We start from the raw sequence: 16,182 nt of genomic DNA, 5'->3' as shown, positions 1-16,182 counted from the left end.
TCACTAGCTGACTAAGAGCTTTATCTCATACAGGGCAGGAAGCAGATAAATTAACTACAGATGGTTTTTTTTCTGTGTTCTACAGGCTTTGTCTGGCTTATGGGGGTTCAGATGTTACTCGATGTTTCTACTCGCTTATGCAGCGAGCTGGCTTTCCTTACAGAGAGTGCCAGCTGTCTAATACACTGGATAGCCTCCTTCTCCAGCACCTGAAAGAAACATTTGCTCATCTAGATCAGGTAGCCCAAAACTTAAAAACCCTGTGAATAATATGACCTGAGCTGAATATAAAACTATAGACTCTCATGGTATATATTATCAATAAAAAGTGAAGTGAAATTGCTAGTATTGTGCACACTTAAAAGAGCCCAAAAGAAGACCAAAAAACAATGCGAACTTCACTTGGTGCTCCAACAGAAATCTACTTTGTTTCCTGTCTGCTCTGATATGAGGTTCAGCCTTCATAATATTTGGCTCCAAAAGGGAGGGAGGGTGTCATGGACTCAACCTGCTTCTAGAAGAGAGCATTGAAAGAGACCTAAAATGCATTCATTGTGACTGCCGAGGCTTGGAAAGTATAAGTTGTAGTAATAATATAGCTTCATATTCTCCTTTGCAGAGCAAACCTACTCGACCTTTGCATTTTTTTAAAAAGTTGTCCTTTGTACAGCTCAAGTGCAGTATCTATGCTAATATTCACAATTGATTTTCTAATGCAACAGACACTCTATTCCTGAACCTCTGGGTAGTCAGTCCCTTCTCGTGAGAATTCTTGTAGAGAGCCTCATTAGCATTCTTTTGTTCCGCCTCACATCCCTCTGGGATGTCCTCCAAATCTTCAATTGTCTCTCTACAAACAAGATGATAGGAGCCTGTCTTTTCTGCTTGTGTCTATTTTTCAATTCAGTTTGGGGTTGTTGGGTTTTTTTTTCCTAACCATTTGTGAGGCTTTTTTGGTGCTGCAGAGGATCCCATTCTTGGGACAACCAGGATTTTGAAAGACGCTTTGCGCCTTCATCTTCCTGTGTGACAGCCTTTTCCGGACCAGAGTTTTAATCTGGTCCTTTGGGCACTGCTTAGAGCGCCCTATGACCCACTGGAATAAGCTTCTCTGATGAACCTTACCATCAAAACTGTGTTTTTGGTGGCAATTACCTCAGCCCAAAGAGTGTCAGAATTACAGGCTTTGTCATGTAGAGATCCCTTACTCAGAATTTTGGATTCAGGTGTGGTCTCACGCACAGTCCCATCAACCAAGAAGTACACTTGCCTGCCTTCACTCCCTCAGGATCAAGAAAGAGTGATCAGGTGTTGAAATTTTTGGATGTACGCAGACTCTTACTGAAGATTACGAACAAATTCCAACTGTATTGGTGGGGACTACACGTAAAAGCCAACCAGCCTCGAAAGCAACCATTTAAAGATGGACCGGTATGGCCATTTCTTCAGCCTATATCATAAGTAGAAAGCGTCCGCCTATATCCATGAAGGTGCACTCCACTAGACGCTTGGCTTCCGCATGGGGGGAATCTTCAGTCCCCTGAAGAAATGTATAGAGCAGCCATTTGATCTTCTCTCCATGCAAAGTTTTACAGGGTGGACATGGCAGCCAAAAAGGACTCCACGTTCGGATCTTCACTTCTGACAGCAGGCTCATCTGTCCCACCCTAAACTCGGGGGACAGCTTTGATAATATCTTGCACTAGAAGGAAAGATTAGGTTCTTACCTTGGTAATCTTCTTTCTAGTAGACAAGACACTCTATTCCTGAAGCCTGCCCTGTCAAATGTTCATTTGCCTGCTTACTGCCTCAAATGTGCCAGGGAATCCGATCATCTTGTTTCTCTCATTTATCCAGCCTGGACAAGGATAGAGGATGTGTCAGCTGTATTGAAGAATCTAGGGGGTATCTATAGAATCTCCCACACTCTTAGTGCAGGTTGTGCTAAGGTTGGTGACTAAATGGTTAAGTTTTGTTTTATCTGTTAAATGTTTAATGATATGAACAGAATAGACGTGTTTCTTGGGGAGCATCTCTGTATCCCTCCCTATTCTATTTCCTCTCCAGTACTGACCATCTTCTTTGGTACGAACTGAGGATTTGGAGGACAGCCCAGAGGGATGGGAGGTGGAGCAAAAAAATGCTAATGGTTAAGTTTTGTTTTATCTGTTAAATGTTTAATGATATGAACAGAATAGACGTGTTTCTTGGGGAGCATCTCTGTATCCCTCCCTATTCTATTTCCTCTCCAGTACTGACCATCTTCTTTGGTACGAACTGAGGATTTGGAGGACAGCCCAGAGGGATGGGAGGTGGAGCAAAAAAATGCTAATGAAGTTTTCTACAAGAATTCTTGTGAGAAGGGATTGACTACCCTCAGGTTCAGGGATATAGTCTCTGTCTACTAGAAAGAAGATTACCAAGGTAAGAACCTAATCTTTCCTTATGTGAAGCTCTTTAATTCTTTTGTTAGGTTGAGCTGTTTTGCATTCTGCATATAAGCTTGTCTTTTTGTCAATAATGTTCTTCTTTTCTTTAGAACATAAGCATTGCCATACTGGGACAGACCAAAGGTCCATCAAGCCCAGTGTCCTGTTTCCAACAGTAGCCAATCCAGGTCACCAGTACCTGGCAAGATCCCAAAAGAGTAAAACAGATTTTATGCTGCCTAATAAGCAGTGAATTTTCCCAAGTCCATCTTAATAATGGCTTATAGACTTTTCTTTTAGGAAATTAGCCAAACCATTTTTAAACTCTGCTAAGGTAACTGCTTTTACCACATTCTCTGGCAATGAATTCCAGAGTTTAATTACATTTTGAGTGAAAGAATATTTTCTCCAGTTTCTTTTAAATTTGCTACTTGGTAGCTTCATTGCGTGATCCTTGGTCCTAGTATTTTTGAAAAGTGTAAAAATGCAGATCACATCTACCCATTCCTCTCCACTCAGTATTTTATAGACTTCTATAATATCTCCACTCAGTATTTTATAGACTTCTATAATATCTCCCCTCAGCTATCTCTTCCAAGCTGAAGAACCTTAGCCGCTTTAGCCTTTCCCCATAGGGAAGTTTGTCCCATCCCTTTATCTTTTTTGTTGCCCTTTTCTGTACCTTTTACAATTCTGATAGATCTTTTTTGAGATGCAGTGACCAGAATTGTGCACAGTATTTGAGGTACAATTGTACCATGGAGCGATGCAAAGGCATTATAACATTCTCATTCCTTAGCAGTAGATGAATGCAGAGATGAGTGGGTTATGACCATGCACCAGCAGGCGGAGGTAGAGCTCAGTTTAGTGTTCTCGGCCATAAATAGGATGGTAAGCTCATTGGTAAACCAGTATGCTTTATCTCCAGCAGCGGATGGATGTACACGAGGGGGCTGTGCAGGGGCTTGTTAGAGCTCCCTTTTTTTTTTGGTACAAGCTCATTGTTTGGTAGGGGACAGAGTCCTATGAAGTTCCTGCACTCCTTGCATTTAGCTCTTGCCACTATCTTGCCTTGCTATCAGTTGGAGCTGAGAATTATGGGCCTCTGCTTGTGTGCTCAAGGGCCGGCTTTTATTCACGCACACTGATGCCGATCTTGCAGGGGGTTCCCTTGGTTTGCGCCAGTGGAATCCGCATCAGCAGGTTAAATGTGATGATGTGCGGATGCTGAGTCATGACATGTGAATGCTTCAGTCTGCATTCTGCCAAAAGTTGAGGCAGCATGATGCCGTGTGGCTCTGGTTCATGGCATGTGGAGGCTTAGGGCCTTATATTTGCTGCTGTTGGAGAGCAGCCTCCCTCTTCCCCATCGGCTCTGCCTTCCCAGAATCATTTTCTCTGTTTGTTGCCAGGGAGGGGTCTGTTCCCTCCCTTCAGCATGTGGCCCAATGGCACTTTCCATTCGCTCCTTGCTGGGGATGTGTTGACTCTTTAGAAAGAAAGCCAAAACAAAAAGTTATGGCTGTTTAGGTTATGATAGAGGTTTATAAAATTGTGTGGTATAAGTTAATAATGTATTGTTAGTTATATTTTCAAACAGTACTAGAAAAGAGGAGGCAGGCCTTGAAAAGATCTACAAGCAAATTTAAGACAAATTTAACAGTGATTTTTTTTTTCAGTTAACGAATAATCAAGCTGGTATTTGTTAGAAAATGTGGTTAGGGAGATATTATAGTAAACATCTCCATATGCAAACAGTAGCCTTTAAACATGTTCATTAGCCAAGATTTGAGTGTTTCATTTCTTAACTTGTGAGCATTGTAGAATAAACTTTCCTAATGGCACCTGCTGGGTATTTGCAGGTGACCCACCTTGGCCACTGCTGGAGACAGGATGCTGGTCTCAATGGACCTCTGAGTTGGTGGTACTTGTGTTCTTAATCCTTTTAAATATATCCAATTTACAGAAATGTCCATTTTAAACACAGGCAATACCATAAGAAAACCTATTTATTTTGGATAAAGTATGCCACCTTTAACTGCAATAACAGAGCAAGGCGGTGTACAGTCTGTTAATACAAACAGGAAAAGAGCTACAATTTCCAGATAGGACAGTACCAGCCACACTAGGCTTGATGCACAAAGAGACGTAGTGGATAACAATAAGGGGGGAGGGAGGGAAACTTGGGTTCAGGAACGAGTAGCAGAGTCTGGAAGACCATTCGTTCAGTGTGAAAATGCTTCCTCAAGTAGCCATGTTTTGACTGCTATTTTAAACCTATTATTAAAGAAGCCTCTTCATGACTAGATGATGGCATTGAATTCTACAATTCTGGAGCAGAAAAGAAACAGGCAGAGGCCTAAAAAGCAGCTGAGAATTGCACACCGGTGTCCTTTACAGAATCGTGTCTTCCCTAATGGAGTTAACACCTTGGAAATGCCTGGATAAACAATAGAGCCATGGTAGTGGTACCAGTGTTCAACAGCCCTCGAAACAGCAGAGAAAGCAAGGGAGATTTACTGTCCTTAACTGTGTCTAAGAAAAATTACAGTAGTTCTTTCCAGTCTGTGAACTAAATCTCTAAATCACTGATTTTGTTATCACATATTGTTGAATGAGCCTCACTGTTTGCTTTGTACATCCACTAGGATATTTCTGGACTTAAAGACCACGAGTTTCAAATTCGCCGCCCAGATGCTCCAGCTTTACTATACCAGTTACGATTAGGAGATGAAAAGCTTCAAGTATGTTAAAAATGTGAAGGTTGTGAATTTTTGGTTTGCCATGCAAGTTGGTATGCCTTGCTTATATTTAGCTGTAAGGCTTCGGAGAGATAAAATTTAGTCTGTTATACTTTTTCTAATTTAACTCTTTTTTGCCATCCATATATTTTCTTGTTAAGTGTGTGTGCGTTCCCCTTCAGTATTCTTCTGCGTTTGTGTCCTCATTGAGGGCTGCAAGCAGATCTTGTTTTAAAAATATGCACCATAAATGATTTTTAAATTTTCACAACTTTGGAATGATCTTCCATCTTTTCTAAGAAGTTCTGGTTACGCTTCAAGTTTTTTGTAAATCTTTAAAAAACGTTTTATTTGCTAAACATTTTAAAAATTGATCTTCTTGAAATTTGCTTTTATTTTATTGTTCTTATCAGTTTAAGCCGATTATTGTAAACCGAGTCGAGCTTTCGTAGAATGATGGCTCGGTATATAAAACCAAGCATTAGATTAGATTAGACCAGGGCTGCCCAAGTCCAGTCCTCGAGATCTACTGGCAGGCCAGGTTTTCAGGATCTCCACAATGAACATGCATGAGCGAGATTTGCATACCAAGAAGGCAGCGCAGGCAAATCTCTCTCATGCATATTCATTGTGGATATCCAGAAAACCTGGCCTGCCAGTAGATCTCGAGGACCGGACTTGGGCAGCCCTGGATTAGACTAAGAGATATTTGCATGCACATGGTTAATTTTCACAGTCCTGTTGCTACACTTTGAGATTGCTAGACTAGCAGATTGACAGTGGGGCTTCAGTGTCAGTGTATTAGGTTTTATTGCAGAGGGAGATGGTAGCTTAAATCTCAAAGTAAACTAAAGCAGCTGTCCTTCCTTGGCTTGTCTGTCTATTGAAACTGCCTTAAAATGGTTTGCGAAATAAGTAAACAAGATATTTTATTCAATCGAGTACATTTAAAATTTTTCCAACAGGCTCCAATGGCTCTCTTTTACCCAGCAACATTTGGGATAGTGGGACAGAAAATGACCTCATTGCAGTACAGGTCACAGGGAGGCTCAGAAGATCCTCACGATGAACACTACCTGTTAGCTACACAAAGTAAACAAGATCAGGTGAGAAGACTTTTTATTCCTTAAATAAATAAATAAAACGGCCCAGTGCTACATTGTACCTTAACAACAGAACATGCTGAACTGGGCTCAATCAATTTGTCTTAAAATAATATTACCAGTTCATCTGCATATTGCCTTGCAGAGGGAATTCACAGTCCCCAGGGAAAGAAGGATTCAGCGTTAACCATAGTAAGGAAAAGTATGTAGGACGAACTAATACAAGCAGAAATAATAAAATGTAATTATTTTTTATTTCTGTTTGAGGAAGTGCCTAGGTAAACCCTAGTTCCCTTTAAGAGTACTCATCAGGCCGCATTAAGAATACCTGCCAGGAGGGGGAGGATAGGGCTCAGGCAGAGAGAGAAGGATAAAATCTCTAGTGCGGTAACAGAAGGAAGAGACCCAGAACAGGAAGAATGGATGTGCCGAGAAAGAGGCCCAGAACAAGTCCTCCAAGAGAGATCCCAAGCACAGGCAGCAGTATTTGAAGACATGCCTGGTGCAGGAGGGAAGGGGTCCTCCAGGAGAGTGCTAGCCTGTGACCACAGATTTTGAAGATGGGTCAAGGTAGGACACTTCTATTGGGGACTATTTATCCAGTATTTATGACGGCAGTGTTTTGAAGACGGTCAAGGTGGTAGGATTAGAGTACAAGTGAAGTACTGAGGTGAGCCTGCTAGGAGTGGACACTTGAGTGCAAGAAGTGTGAGTTAATCAAGCTAGGCTTCAGGGAACTTGGGAGAGGAAGTTCCTTTTGTGTAAAATGAAGTTTGATTTGAATCCTATCTACGTTTGCACACCAGATCTCTGACCATAACACATGTTTGATAGCGTTTGGTTCAAAATAAAGACTTTTTCCCTTTGGTTTACACTTGTGTCCTGCCTGTATCTGTGAAGTCTCCATTCCTGGCCACCACCCACACTACCACATTTTGCTCATATTTAAAGTGCTGCACAGAAGGCAGTACCCACCCAACAAGCACAAGCAGAAATATACCAGGAAAATACTTTTACGGCAAATGTTTTATGGTATGCTGTTTTATCGTCACTTGTGTTTTGTTTCTAAGTCTTCTAAAGGTACTGTAGATCGGAAAAGTGTATCCAAGCCTGGTGGATATGAAGGAGACTTGCGAGGCCAGTCCTCCGATACTTCAGAGAGGCTCCATTCACAAGACGTGGAAATCGGATCTTCTCAAAATGAATGCCTGGTGCCTGGCCATGAATCGGAAGATCCGCCAGCTGCGCTGATGTGTAGGAAAACAGCAATATCTCACTTTGAAGGGAAAGCATTAGGTCTTGACAAAGCCATACTTCACAGTATTGACCTTTGTGGTAAGACAACAGCACTTACTTAAATTGTCAAGGTTTAGGGCTTACAGCCTTGCATTGGATATAACAAGCAGCAGAAGACTGAAATAAATGTAAACTCTCTCCTGTGGTTTCTTTTGGCTGCCACTTGCTTCTAGAACAGATATTGAGATAGACATGGGGAAGCCACTGCTTACCCTAGGATCAATTGAATGGAACGTTGCTGCGATTTGGGTTTCTTCCAGATACTTTGAAAAAAAGATACTGGGCTAGATGGACCATTGGTCTGACCCAGTATGTAAAAAATAAAATAAAAAGTAGAAGATTTTACGATATTGTGTTTAGCTTTTAAAATTATATATGGTGACTGTCCTTATACCGTGTATCTCTAATATAATACAAATTTGTCCGTGTTTGATCTCTACTCAATGAATTAATTTAAACTTTAATTCATATGAAATGGACTGTTGTAAGCTGATGACTTAAGTTTAAAGAGAGTAGAAGGAAAGTGATTGAAAGCTGATAAGGATGGTTATCATCTGAAAAAACAGTGCATTATAAGAAATCCAATGACTGACTTTCTTTTTTTTTCTTTTTTTAAATCTTTATTCCTTTTTATTTCTTTCAACAAGTGTACAGTATTATTACAATTAATTTACATAACACACTTTCTAATAAGCTGTTCTGATGTCCCTCTCCTAACTTGTAGAAATGTCCAGTATAGGACGTTTACATTGAAGATTAAGCTCACTTCATGTTAATAATGAAAGTGATTTAAAGATGTATGTTTTCACTCTTCCTTCTTATGTTTGTGTAGTTACTTTCAGCTTGGGGCGTTCTGCATGCCAGTTTTGCTTAGTTTCCTTAAAGACTGATTGATTTGAGGGTTTTCCTCGTTCCAATCTATGAATCCTTTGTGCAGTAGTCATGTGGAAGGGATCTGAATGCCAAATACAGGGTTCAATTTAAGTGGGCCTGTGTTGTTTTTAAAATTTGACATGGTATTTTTACTCCTCTCCTTCCTCTATCCTGGAATGTTTGTAGATTTTCTTTTGCAAGAGGTGATCAACAATTCAAATGATCTCTTCCTTCCAAAAAAGGGATTAAGGAAGTTAAGGTTTTCAGTCACTCTTTGATTTTAAGCTATCTAAACTGTGGAATGACCTTCCACTTCTTTTAAGGAGTTCCGGCTCACTTCAACCTTTTCGCAAATCCTTAAAAACTACTTTATTTGCTAAACACTTTGAAAATTAATTTTACCAAACTTATTTTCTGTTTTTTTATTCGATAACTTAACTAGTGTAAACCGAGTCGAGCTTTCCTTGAATGATGACTTGGTCTATAAAGTCAAGCATCAGATTAGATTAGATTAGATTATCTTTTATCATATGTATAACTGTTATGTGGCAGCTTTTTAAGTTCTGAGACAGCTTCAACTTGTTCTGTCACAATGGTACTCAAAGTGCTCTGCTAAACAGTTTGCACCGAACTAGCCGGCCAGTTTTTCTGGGAGTCAATACTGAAAAGCACTTATCTGGATTATTCAGAAGCAGTAGCCACATAGGGGCTGAATCTATAAATGACGCTTAAAAAAATAGGCACTGGCCAGGTGTCAGTCATACTTAGGTATATATAAACAAGAAAGGATGTCCAAATAATAAATATCAAAAAACACTCCCTCTAATGCTCAGAACTACATACACTTTGTAAAAAGGAGAAAAGACCTGTGTCCAATAGGGGCTCTAAAAAGCTACCCACATCGACAAACTGGTTTCAAACTCACTTTGAGACCAGCAGACACATCCTCGGTCAAAAAACTCCAAGATAAGTGAAATTCTGATACATAAAGTCACAATTTTTAAATATCTTTCAAAATATCAGTCTTTTCAATTTCAAAAAATCACAGTCTTTTCAATATAATCACTTATCTGAAAAATGTTGTCTTCTCAGTAGTCTTGAACGTAGAACTGAGACTTGAAAGCAGGAAAAACCCGCTCCGTGGAGAATAATAAGCTCATAGCATAGCAGCTACTCAATCATCACCGCCAGCATACTTCCACACAATCCAACAGGGCTCCCTGTTTCGCAATCAAGCTTCTCAAAAAATGTAAGTCTCCCTCCAACTTAGGAATCAAGGAAACTCTTATATCTTGGCATCCCAAGTCCTCTAAATTTTCTTCACACTTCTACCTCTAACCCTCTGTTGTAGTTCCTTCCTATTTCTCCTACTGTAAACCGCGTCGAGCTCTATGAACATGGAGATGATGCGGTATACAAACCTAAGGATTAGATTAGATTAGATTAGATTAGATTAGAGCATCAATTTACCCGCTTCAGCTCAGGAGCTTCAAGACTATTGAGAAGACAACATTTTTCAGATAAGTGATTATATTGAAAAGACTGTGATTTTTTGAAATTGAAAAGACTGATATTTTGAAAGATATTTAAAAATTGTGACTTTATGTATCAGAATTTCACTTATCTTGGAGTTTGTTGACCAAGGATGTGTCTGCTGGTCTCAAAGTGAGTTTGAAACCAGCTTGTCTATGTGGGTAGCTTTTTAGAGCCCCTATTGGACACTGAGGTCTTTTCTCCTTTTTACAAAGTGTATGTAGTTCTGAGCATTAGAGGGTGTGTTTTTTGATATTAGTCATACTTAGGTGCCATTTACAGACGTAGGCGCCATTTATAGACTCGCGCCTATGCAAAAACTTAGGTGCTTGAAATGTAGGCGAGGGTTTTAATGACCTACATTTCAGGCTCCTAAGTTTTTTGGAGAATTGCGCTTAGCTGTGCTGAAGTCAGGTTCCGCCCATAGAAACGCCCACTTAGGCGTTAGGCACTGCTAAGCGCCATGCGATAGGCGCCTATCACCCAATTAATTTTTTTATTACTGAGCCCATTAAGGGCATTTTGCCAGTTAAGCTAGGTGCCCTTTATAGAATCAGCCCCTTAATGCTTCTCTGAATAACGTAAAGAATGCCCACGTGCTGTTCCCTGGATTCTATATATGGTGCTGAGTAACGAGGCAATTTGCATCAGCAATTGGGGACTAACAATTTAGTATTAATTAGCAACAATTTGGATTTATGCATGCATCTTGCTAAGCACCTTTCTATAAAGATGCATGCATACATCTTTTAGTATGCAACTGAAAAGAGGGGGGTGGCCATGGGCGGGACATGGGTTGGTCAGGGGCATTCACTAAAGGTGTGCACAGTATTTTAGAACTTGGGGACTGCGCCCAGTTTACATGCAAGGATTTACACCAGGGTTCGGTTGGTGTAAATCAGGAGTGTCCAACCTGCGGCCCGAAGTATTTTGTGCGGCCCCGGTCAAGGGCAATGCAGCGTTTTCCTCTGCTGCCCCAGGGTGTTTACCGTCTTGCCGGCTCCTTCCTCCATCTTGCTGCAGCGTTTGAGCATTTGTGCGGCCCCAGAAACATTTTTTTCGGCCAATGCGGCCCAGGGAAGCCAAAAGGTTGGACACCCCTGGTGTAAATCTTTGCCCCCAAAATTGAGCGCAGATCCCGGTACTCCAAAGTGCACACCTCAGAGCACCATTTATAGAAAAGTGCTCAACATGTATTGTTTTTGACACTCAAATTTGGGCACCACTTCCCCAAATCTGGTCCTGTGATGTACATAGTTTTAGGACAGGGAATGGGCAGAGCCAGGGCAGTCCTTGAACTTATCTGGATAAGGCCAGTATTCAATCTGGGTAACTTAGAACAGATAGAATGTTGGCCTGTTATCCAGATACGGCCACTCTCCGGACACATTGTAGGACTAATTGATTTATCTGAATATTTATAGTGATACTAAATCTAGCTATTCTGGTTGCCACAACTGACGTTAAAAAAAAAAAAAAAACATCACTGGCTGCAATGGCTGATTATTGAACCCAAGCAAGAGACTAACAAAGTTTTTAAAAAATCTTTCAAGCATCTGATGATACCAAGAAGAAGATGTACAGTTCCATACTAGTAGCGGGAGGAGGTTTAATGTTCCATAAGGCTCAAGAATTTCTGCAGCACCGTATTCTCAACAAAATGCCCCCCTCGTTCAGAAGAGTGGTTGAAAATGTCGAGGTTATCACAAGACCAAAGGTAAGCCAAGTTCCCCTATCTTACTGATCCTTTGTTGCTTTTAAAGCCATATCACTGGTTAACTATTTGAAACCACGGTTAATTAGTTTTTGAAAGGAAATCTGTTCCTGTTTATGAAAACTTCCCTCAGCTCTAAAAAATGCAAAACCTTTTTTCCTTAAGTAATTAATATTCCAAAATATTTCTAAATATTTGAGTGATATGGTGCTTTTTTAAAAATGATTTAGCTATCAAATGCTCTCCAAATTCTGTCTTAGTCTTGCTCTAAATCAGTGGTTCCGAAACCCTGTCCTGGGGGACCCCCAGCCTGTCAGGTTTTCAAGATATCCCTAATGAATATGCATGAGAGAGATTTGCATACTTGTCACTTCCATTATATGCAAATCTCTCTCATGCATATTCATTAGGGATATCTTGAAAACCCGATTGGCTGGGGGGTCCCCCAGGACAGGGTTTGGGAACCACTGCTCTAAATGGAACATTTCTCAAGATTTTGAAAACTTAATTAAAGCAGCATTCTTAAGTTTAAAGAGTTGACATGCTAAGGTAATTTTCCCCATGATGTTTCTGTGGGGTAAAAATGCTTAGTAAAGCCCCTTAAACTTACCCCATCCTTATTCTAGCACACTGGCTATTCCGTTCCTTTAAAAGATAAAGGTTTGCAAACAATTAGAACTTAATAAGAGACACTTATTTACAGTTCTTGAAGAAATCACAATAAAATCAAAATAAAAAGGATTATTAACATGAAGGCCCTGAAGTTAGGCACTGATTTCAGCACAGTTCTATAAATCTTAGGCACCCATTATAGAATCATGCTTTGCGTCTCCTGAACGTAGTTAGATGGCACTCAGCATGCTAACATTGAGGCATCCCCAATTTATGCCAGGGTTTTCTGTGCCTAAAATTAGGTGCCGATATCAGATCCTAACAGCACCTGATTCAAAAGAGGCGCCTAACTCAAGAACACCCCCCCTAACCACGCCCACTTATAGCGTAGGCGCTATGGGCTAGGCGCCTACTTTTTATAGAATCAGAATTTTCAAGTTAGCTGCCTAACTTTCAGTTAAGTCCAGTTAAGGCCAATTGTGAGGTATTGAGTGCCAATAAGCCCTATTGCTCAATTAAAGTAGGCGCCGATATCAGCACTTGACTTTTGGCGGACTTTCTAGAATAAGAGCTGAAATGTCTAAATCGACTTCTATTTTTATGTTGTGATATAGGATATGGATCCTCGTTTGATTGCATGGAAAGGAGGCACAGTGTTAGCGTGCCTGGACACAACACAAGAGCTGTGGATATATCAGCGCGAATGGCAACGGTTTGGAGTGCGGATGTTGCGAGAGAGAGCTGCATTTGTATGGTGATCAAGTGAGATCTCGCTGTTTGTCAAACAAAGACCAGATGCCTTATAATCAAACCTCAATTCTCCTATCCAGAAAGATTTACCTTTAAAGTTGGAATAGAATGGCACGGTGTCTTTCCCCCTAATCAACTGTTTTAAGTGATATGAGTGAATTTTCATTGTTTGTTGAATGAAAACTGAGAAAAATTGCACAGCCAGCCCTTCTGTAAGAAATAAAAGTAGTGATAGGCAATTACAAGTATATTTGGAAAGGGAGGGGGTGGGAGGTAATTTATAGTATAAGATGACTGTAGAATTTCAAGTGAAGAATGTATATTATGATTTGATTTATTGTACACTTGTTTCCATATTTTAAAAATGAATAAAGAAATATAAAAAAAAAAAAAAAGAAAGAAAAGTAGCAAGTGAAATGCCACAAATCTTCACAGATATACGCCATTCAGTATCCAAACAAAATCTTAAACTCCTTTGTTCATTTTTTTCAAGGGCTTCAGATATGCCAATGGTTAGCCAAAATGTTTTCTATGGCTACCAATATAATTGTGGCCATGGCTTCCTCACTAGCCCCATTATTAGCGCTTTTTTTTCGTAGTTTTTCTTAATTTTCTTTAAGCCTTTAAAGTGCTCAGTGCTGTATCGATAACTTATCTCCTATAAAAGTTAATAAACTTTAAAACTTATCTTTGTTTCTAAGTATTGTTCTCTTGTTCACATCGGGAAGGGACCTGTCATTTCGACATGTTTCGCCCGTAGGCTGCTTCAAGAAAAGTCCCCCCTTTTGTATGTTCTCTGCACCATCCCATCTGAAGCCCTTGAAAAAATGAACAAAGGAGTTTAAGATTTTGTTTGGATACTGAATGGCGTCTATGTGTGATCATTTAACAGTATCTTACCACTGACTGCGGGATATACATATCTTCACAGGGCACACATGGAGAAAGTACAGAGGCAGAGAAATAGAAAGGATCAATGACAGGAAATTTACTAGAAGGACACCATTATGGTTGATATAATACATATAGGGGGTTCATAGACAACGGCGCGAAAGTCAAAAGCACGCGCCAACAATTGAGCGCAGCGCACACCGCCGCACCGCTCTAAATTACAGTTTTTAGGCGCTCCAACGGGGGTTTTTGTTGGGGAACCCCCCCAGTTTACTTAATAGACATCACGCAGGCGTTATGGGGGGTTTGGGGGGTTGTAACCCTCCACATTTTACTGTAAACTGAACTTTTTCCCTAAAAACAGGGAAAAAGTGAAGTTTTCAGTAAAATGTGGGGGGTTACAACCCCCCACACCTCCCACAACGCCCCCACAACGCGGCGCAATGTCTATTAAGTAAAATGGGGGGGTTCCCCCCACGCCCCCCCGTCGGAGCGCTAAAAACAGTCATTTAGAGTGGCGTGGCGGCACGCGCTGCGCTCAAGTGTCTGGGCGCGCCTTTGTCCCGGCGCGCTTTTGACCTGACACCCATATAGGGCTCCTTTTACGAAGGTGCGCTAGCATTTTTAGCGCACGCACAAAATGACCGCGTGCTAGCAAAGTGATTACCGCCTGCTTAAAAGGAGGCGATGGCGGCTAGCGCACGCGGAAATTTAGCACGCGCTATTCCGCGCGTTAAGGCCCTAGCGCGCGCCTTTGTAAAAAGGAGCCCATAGAAACGGAATAAAATACGAACAGAAAACGACCGCATGGCCTTTCCAGCCTGCCAGTCCAAACTTAACAGCCTGATCTGTACAAACTTTTCTTCCTCGGAGATCCTTGGCACTTGCCCCATTCTTCCATGAATTGTAATACAGTACTCCCCCCCCCCCATATTTGTGGGGGTTCCGTTCCAAGAACCCCCGCGAATCTTGAAAAACCGCAAATACGGTTTTCAGCGGGGGAGACAGGAGAGGGCAGCCGGAGCACACGCTAGTGAAGGAAATCATTCCGACCGCCTTTTCCTGCACTAAAGTAGGGCTGCGGTTGGAAAATACTGCGAATAACTGGGACCACGAATCGCCGACCGGGGGAGTACTGTATTCTTGTTTCCAGTGCCTTCACTGGGAGGTTGTTCATGTATCCACTATCCATTCTGTAAAAGAACAAAAAAAATCCTTAGATTACTCCCGAGTCCTGATCCCTTTTACTCTTATCCTATAGCCTCATTTCAGATTGCTTTTTCATTAAAGGCGATCATTCAATGTCTGTCATATCGCCTCTATCTTGCTTGTAGGGTATATTTGTTTAGATCTTTGTCCCATTATGCTTTATAACTAACCTTCATTAATATCATTTGAAGATCTGGTTCTTAGAACTGCACGCAATATTTCAATTGAGGTCTCGCAGATATTCCTTTTTCCTACTGGTCATTTCTCTCCTAATAGACCCGGGCATTGGCTTTACCCATTACCTGTTAGCTGCCTGAAGATCGTCATATTCTCCCCTCCTTTGTGCACTAAACTTCTCCGTACTGAACTGCTCCTTTGGAGTTTTACAACCCAAAGGCGTGATTCTGGGTGTGGGTTTTTTTTTTAAAGTTTTTAAATTATTATTATGTGTCATAGATCTTAGCTGTCAAAACATAAGGTTCACTAGATCCCTTCTTATGATTTCCACACTTTCCAAGCTGTCTGCCCTTTTGCAGAGTCCAGATGGAAAGGAGTTTCACTGATTTACTAATACCAAAGTATCTGTCTACTAGAATAGTATGAACCTACAAGGACTTTAAGGCTGACACAACAGTTGCTGGTGACATCTCCCCTGTCAGACTGACATGTACAAGGTTTATAACTTGTTATTTCTCCTAATAGCGGAGTACTAGTCCCCTGGATCTCTTTGTAGTAGGAGATTATCTGGCACTAGAAAAATTTGAAAGTCTGGCTCTTTGAACAGGAATTTATTAAAAAAGGATTTTTTTGTGGGGGAAGGGTTTAAATGGCCTGGTATCCTAGTTTAAACCATATTAAGCCTTTTCTCATGTCATACTAGGAAAATCTCGGAAAATGTGTTGGCCTGGCTTATAAATATATATATTGATTTTTGCTATGCCAGGTACTGTATAATTTTATATATGGAATTTGTAGTTTTGCTGTTGTTGTTCTTTGCTGTAGGCTTTGTGGTATAAAGTTGATTAACTGGA

At 40.8% G+C, this 16,182-nt stretch overlaps 1 protein-coding gene across 2 annotated transcripts in view; it reads left to right on the top strand.

Moving 5' to 3' along the window:
• Positions 1–13,469, top strand: part of ACTR8 (actin related protein 8) — a 48,032-nt gene extending 34,563 nt beyond the window's left edge. For both annotated transcript variants that reach the window (XM_033926412.1, XM_033926411.1), the window contains 6 exons: positions 86–239; positions 5,078–5,173; positions 6,136–6,276; positions 7,344–7,608; positions 11,529–11,692; positions 12,916–13,469. In XM_033926412.1, coding sequence (XP_033782303.1) covers positions 86–239; positions 5,078–5,173; positions 6,136–6,276; positions 7,344–7,608; positions 11,529–11,692; positions 12,916–13,059 — 964 coding nt within the window. In that variant the 3' untranslated portion in view covers positions 13,060–13,469. The remainder of the gene's footprint in view (positions 1–85; positions 240–5,077; positions 5,174–6,135; positions 6,277–7,343; positions 7,609–11,528; positions 11,693–12,915) is intronic.
• Positions 13,470–16,182: the final 2,713 nt, after the last annotated feature.

Source organism: Geotrypetes seraphini, chromosome 17 (assembly GCF_902459505.1).
Source record: "Geotrypetes seraphini chromosome 17, aGeoSer1.1, whole genome shotgun sequence".
Taxonomy (NCBI): domain Eukaryota; kingdom Metazoa; phylum Chordata; class Amphibia; order Gymnophiona; family Dermophiidae; genus Geotrypetes; species Geotrypetes seraphini.
The sequence above is the reverse complement of the archived record's forward strand: the minus strand, read 5'-3'. Positions and strand labels throughout refer to the sequence as shown.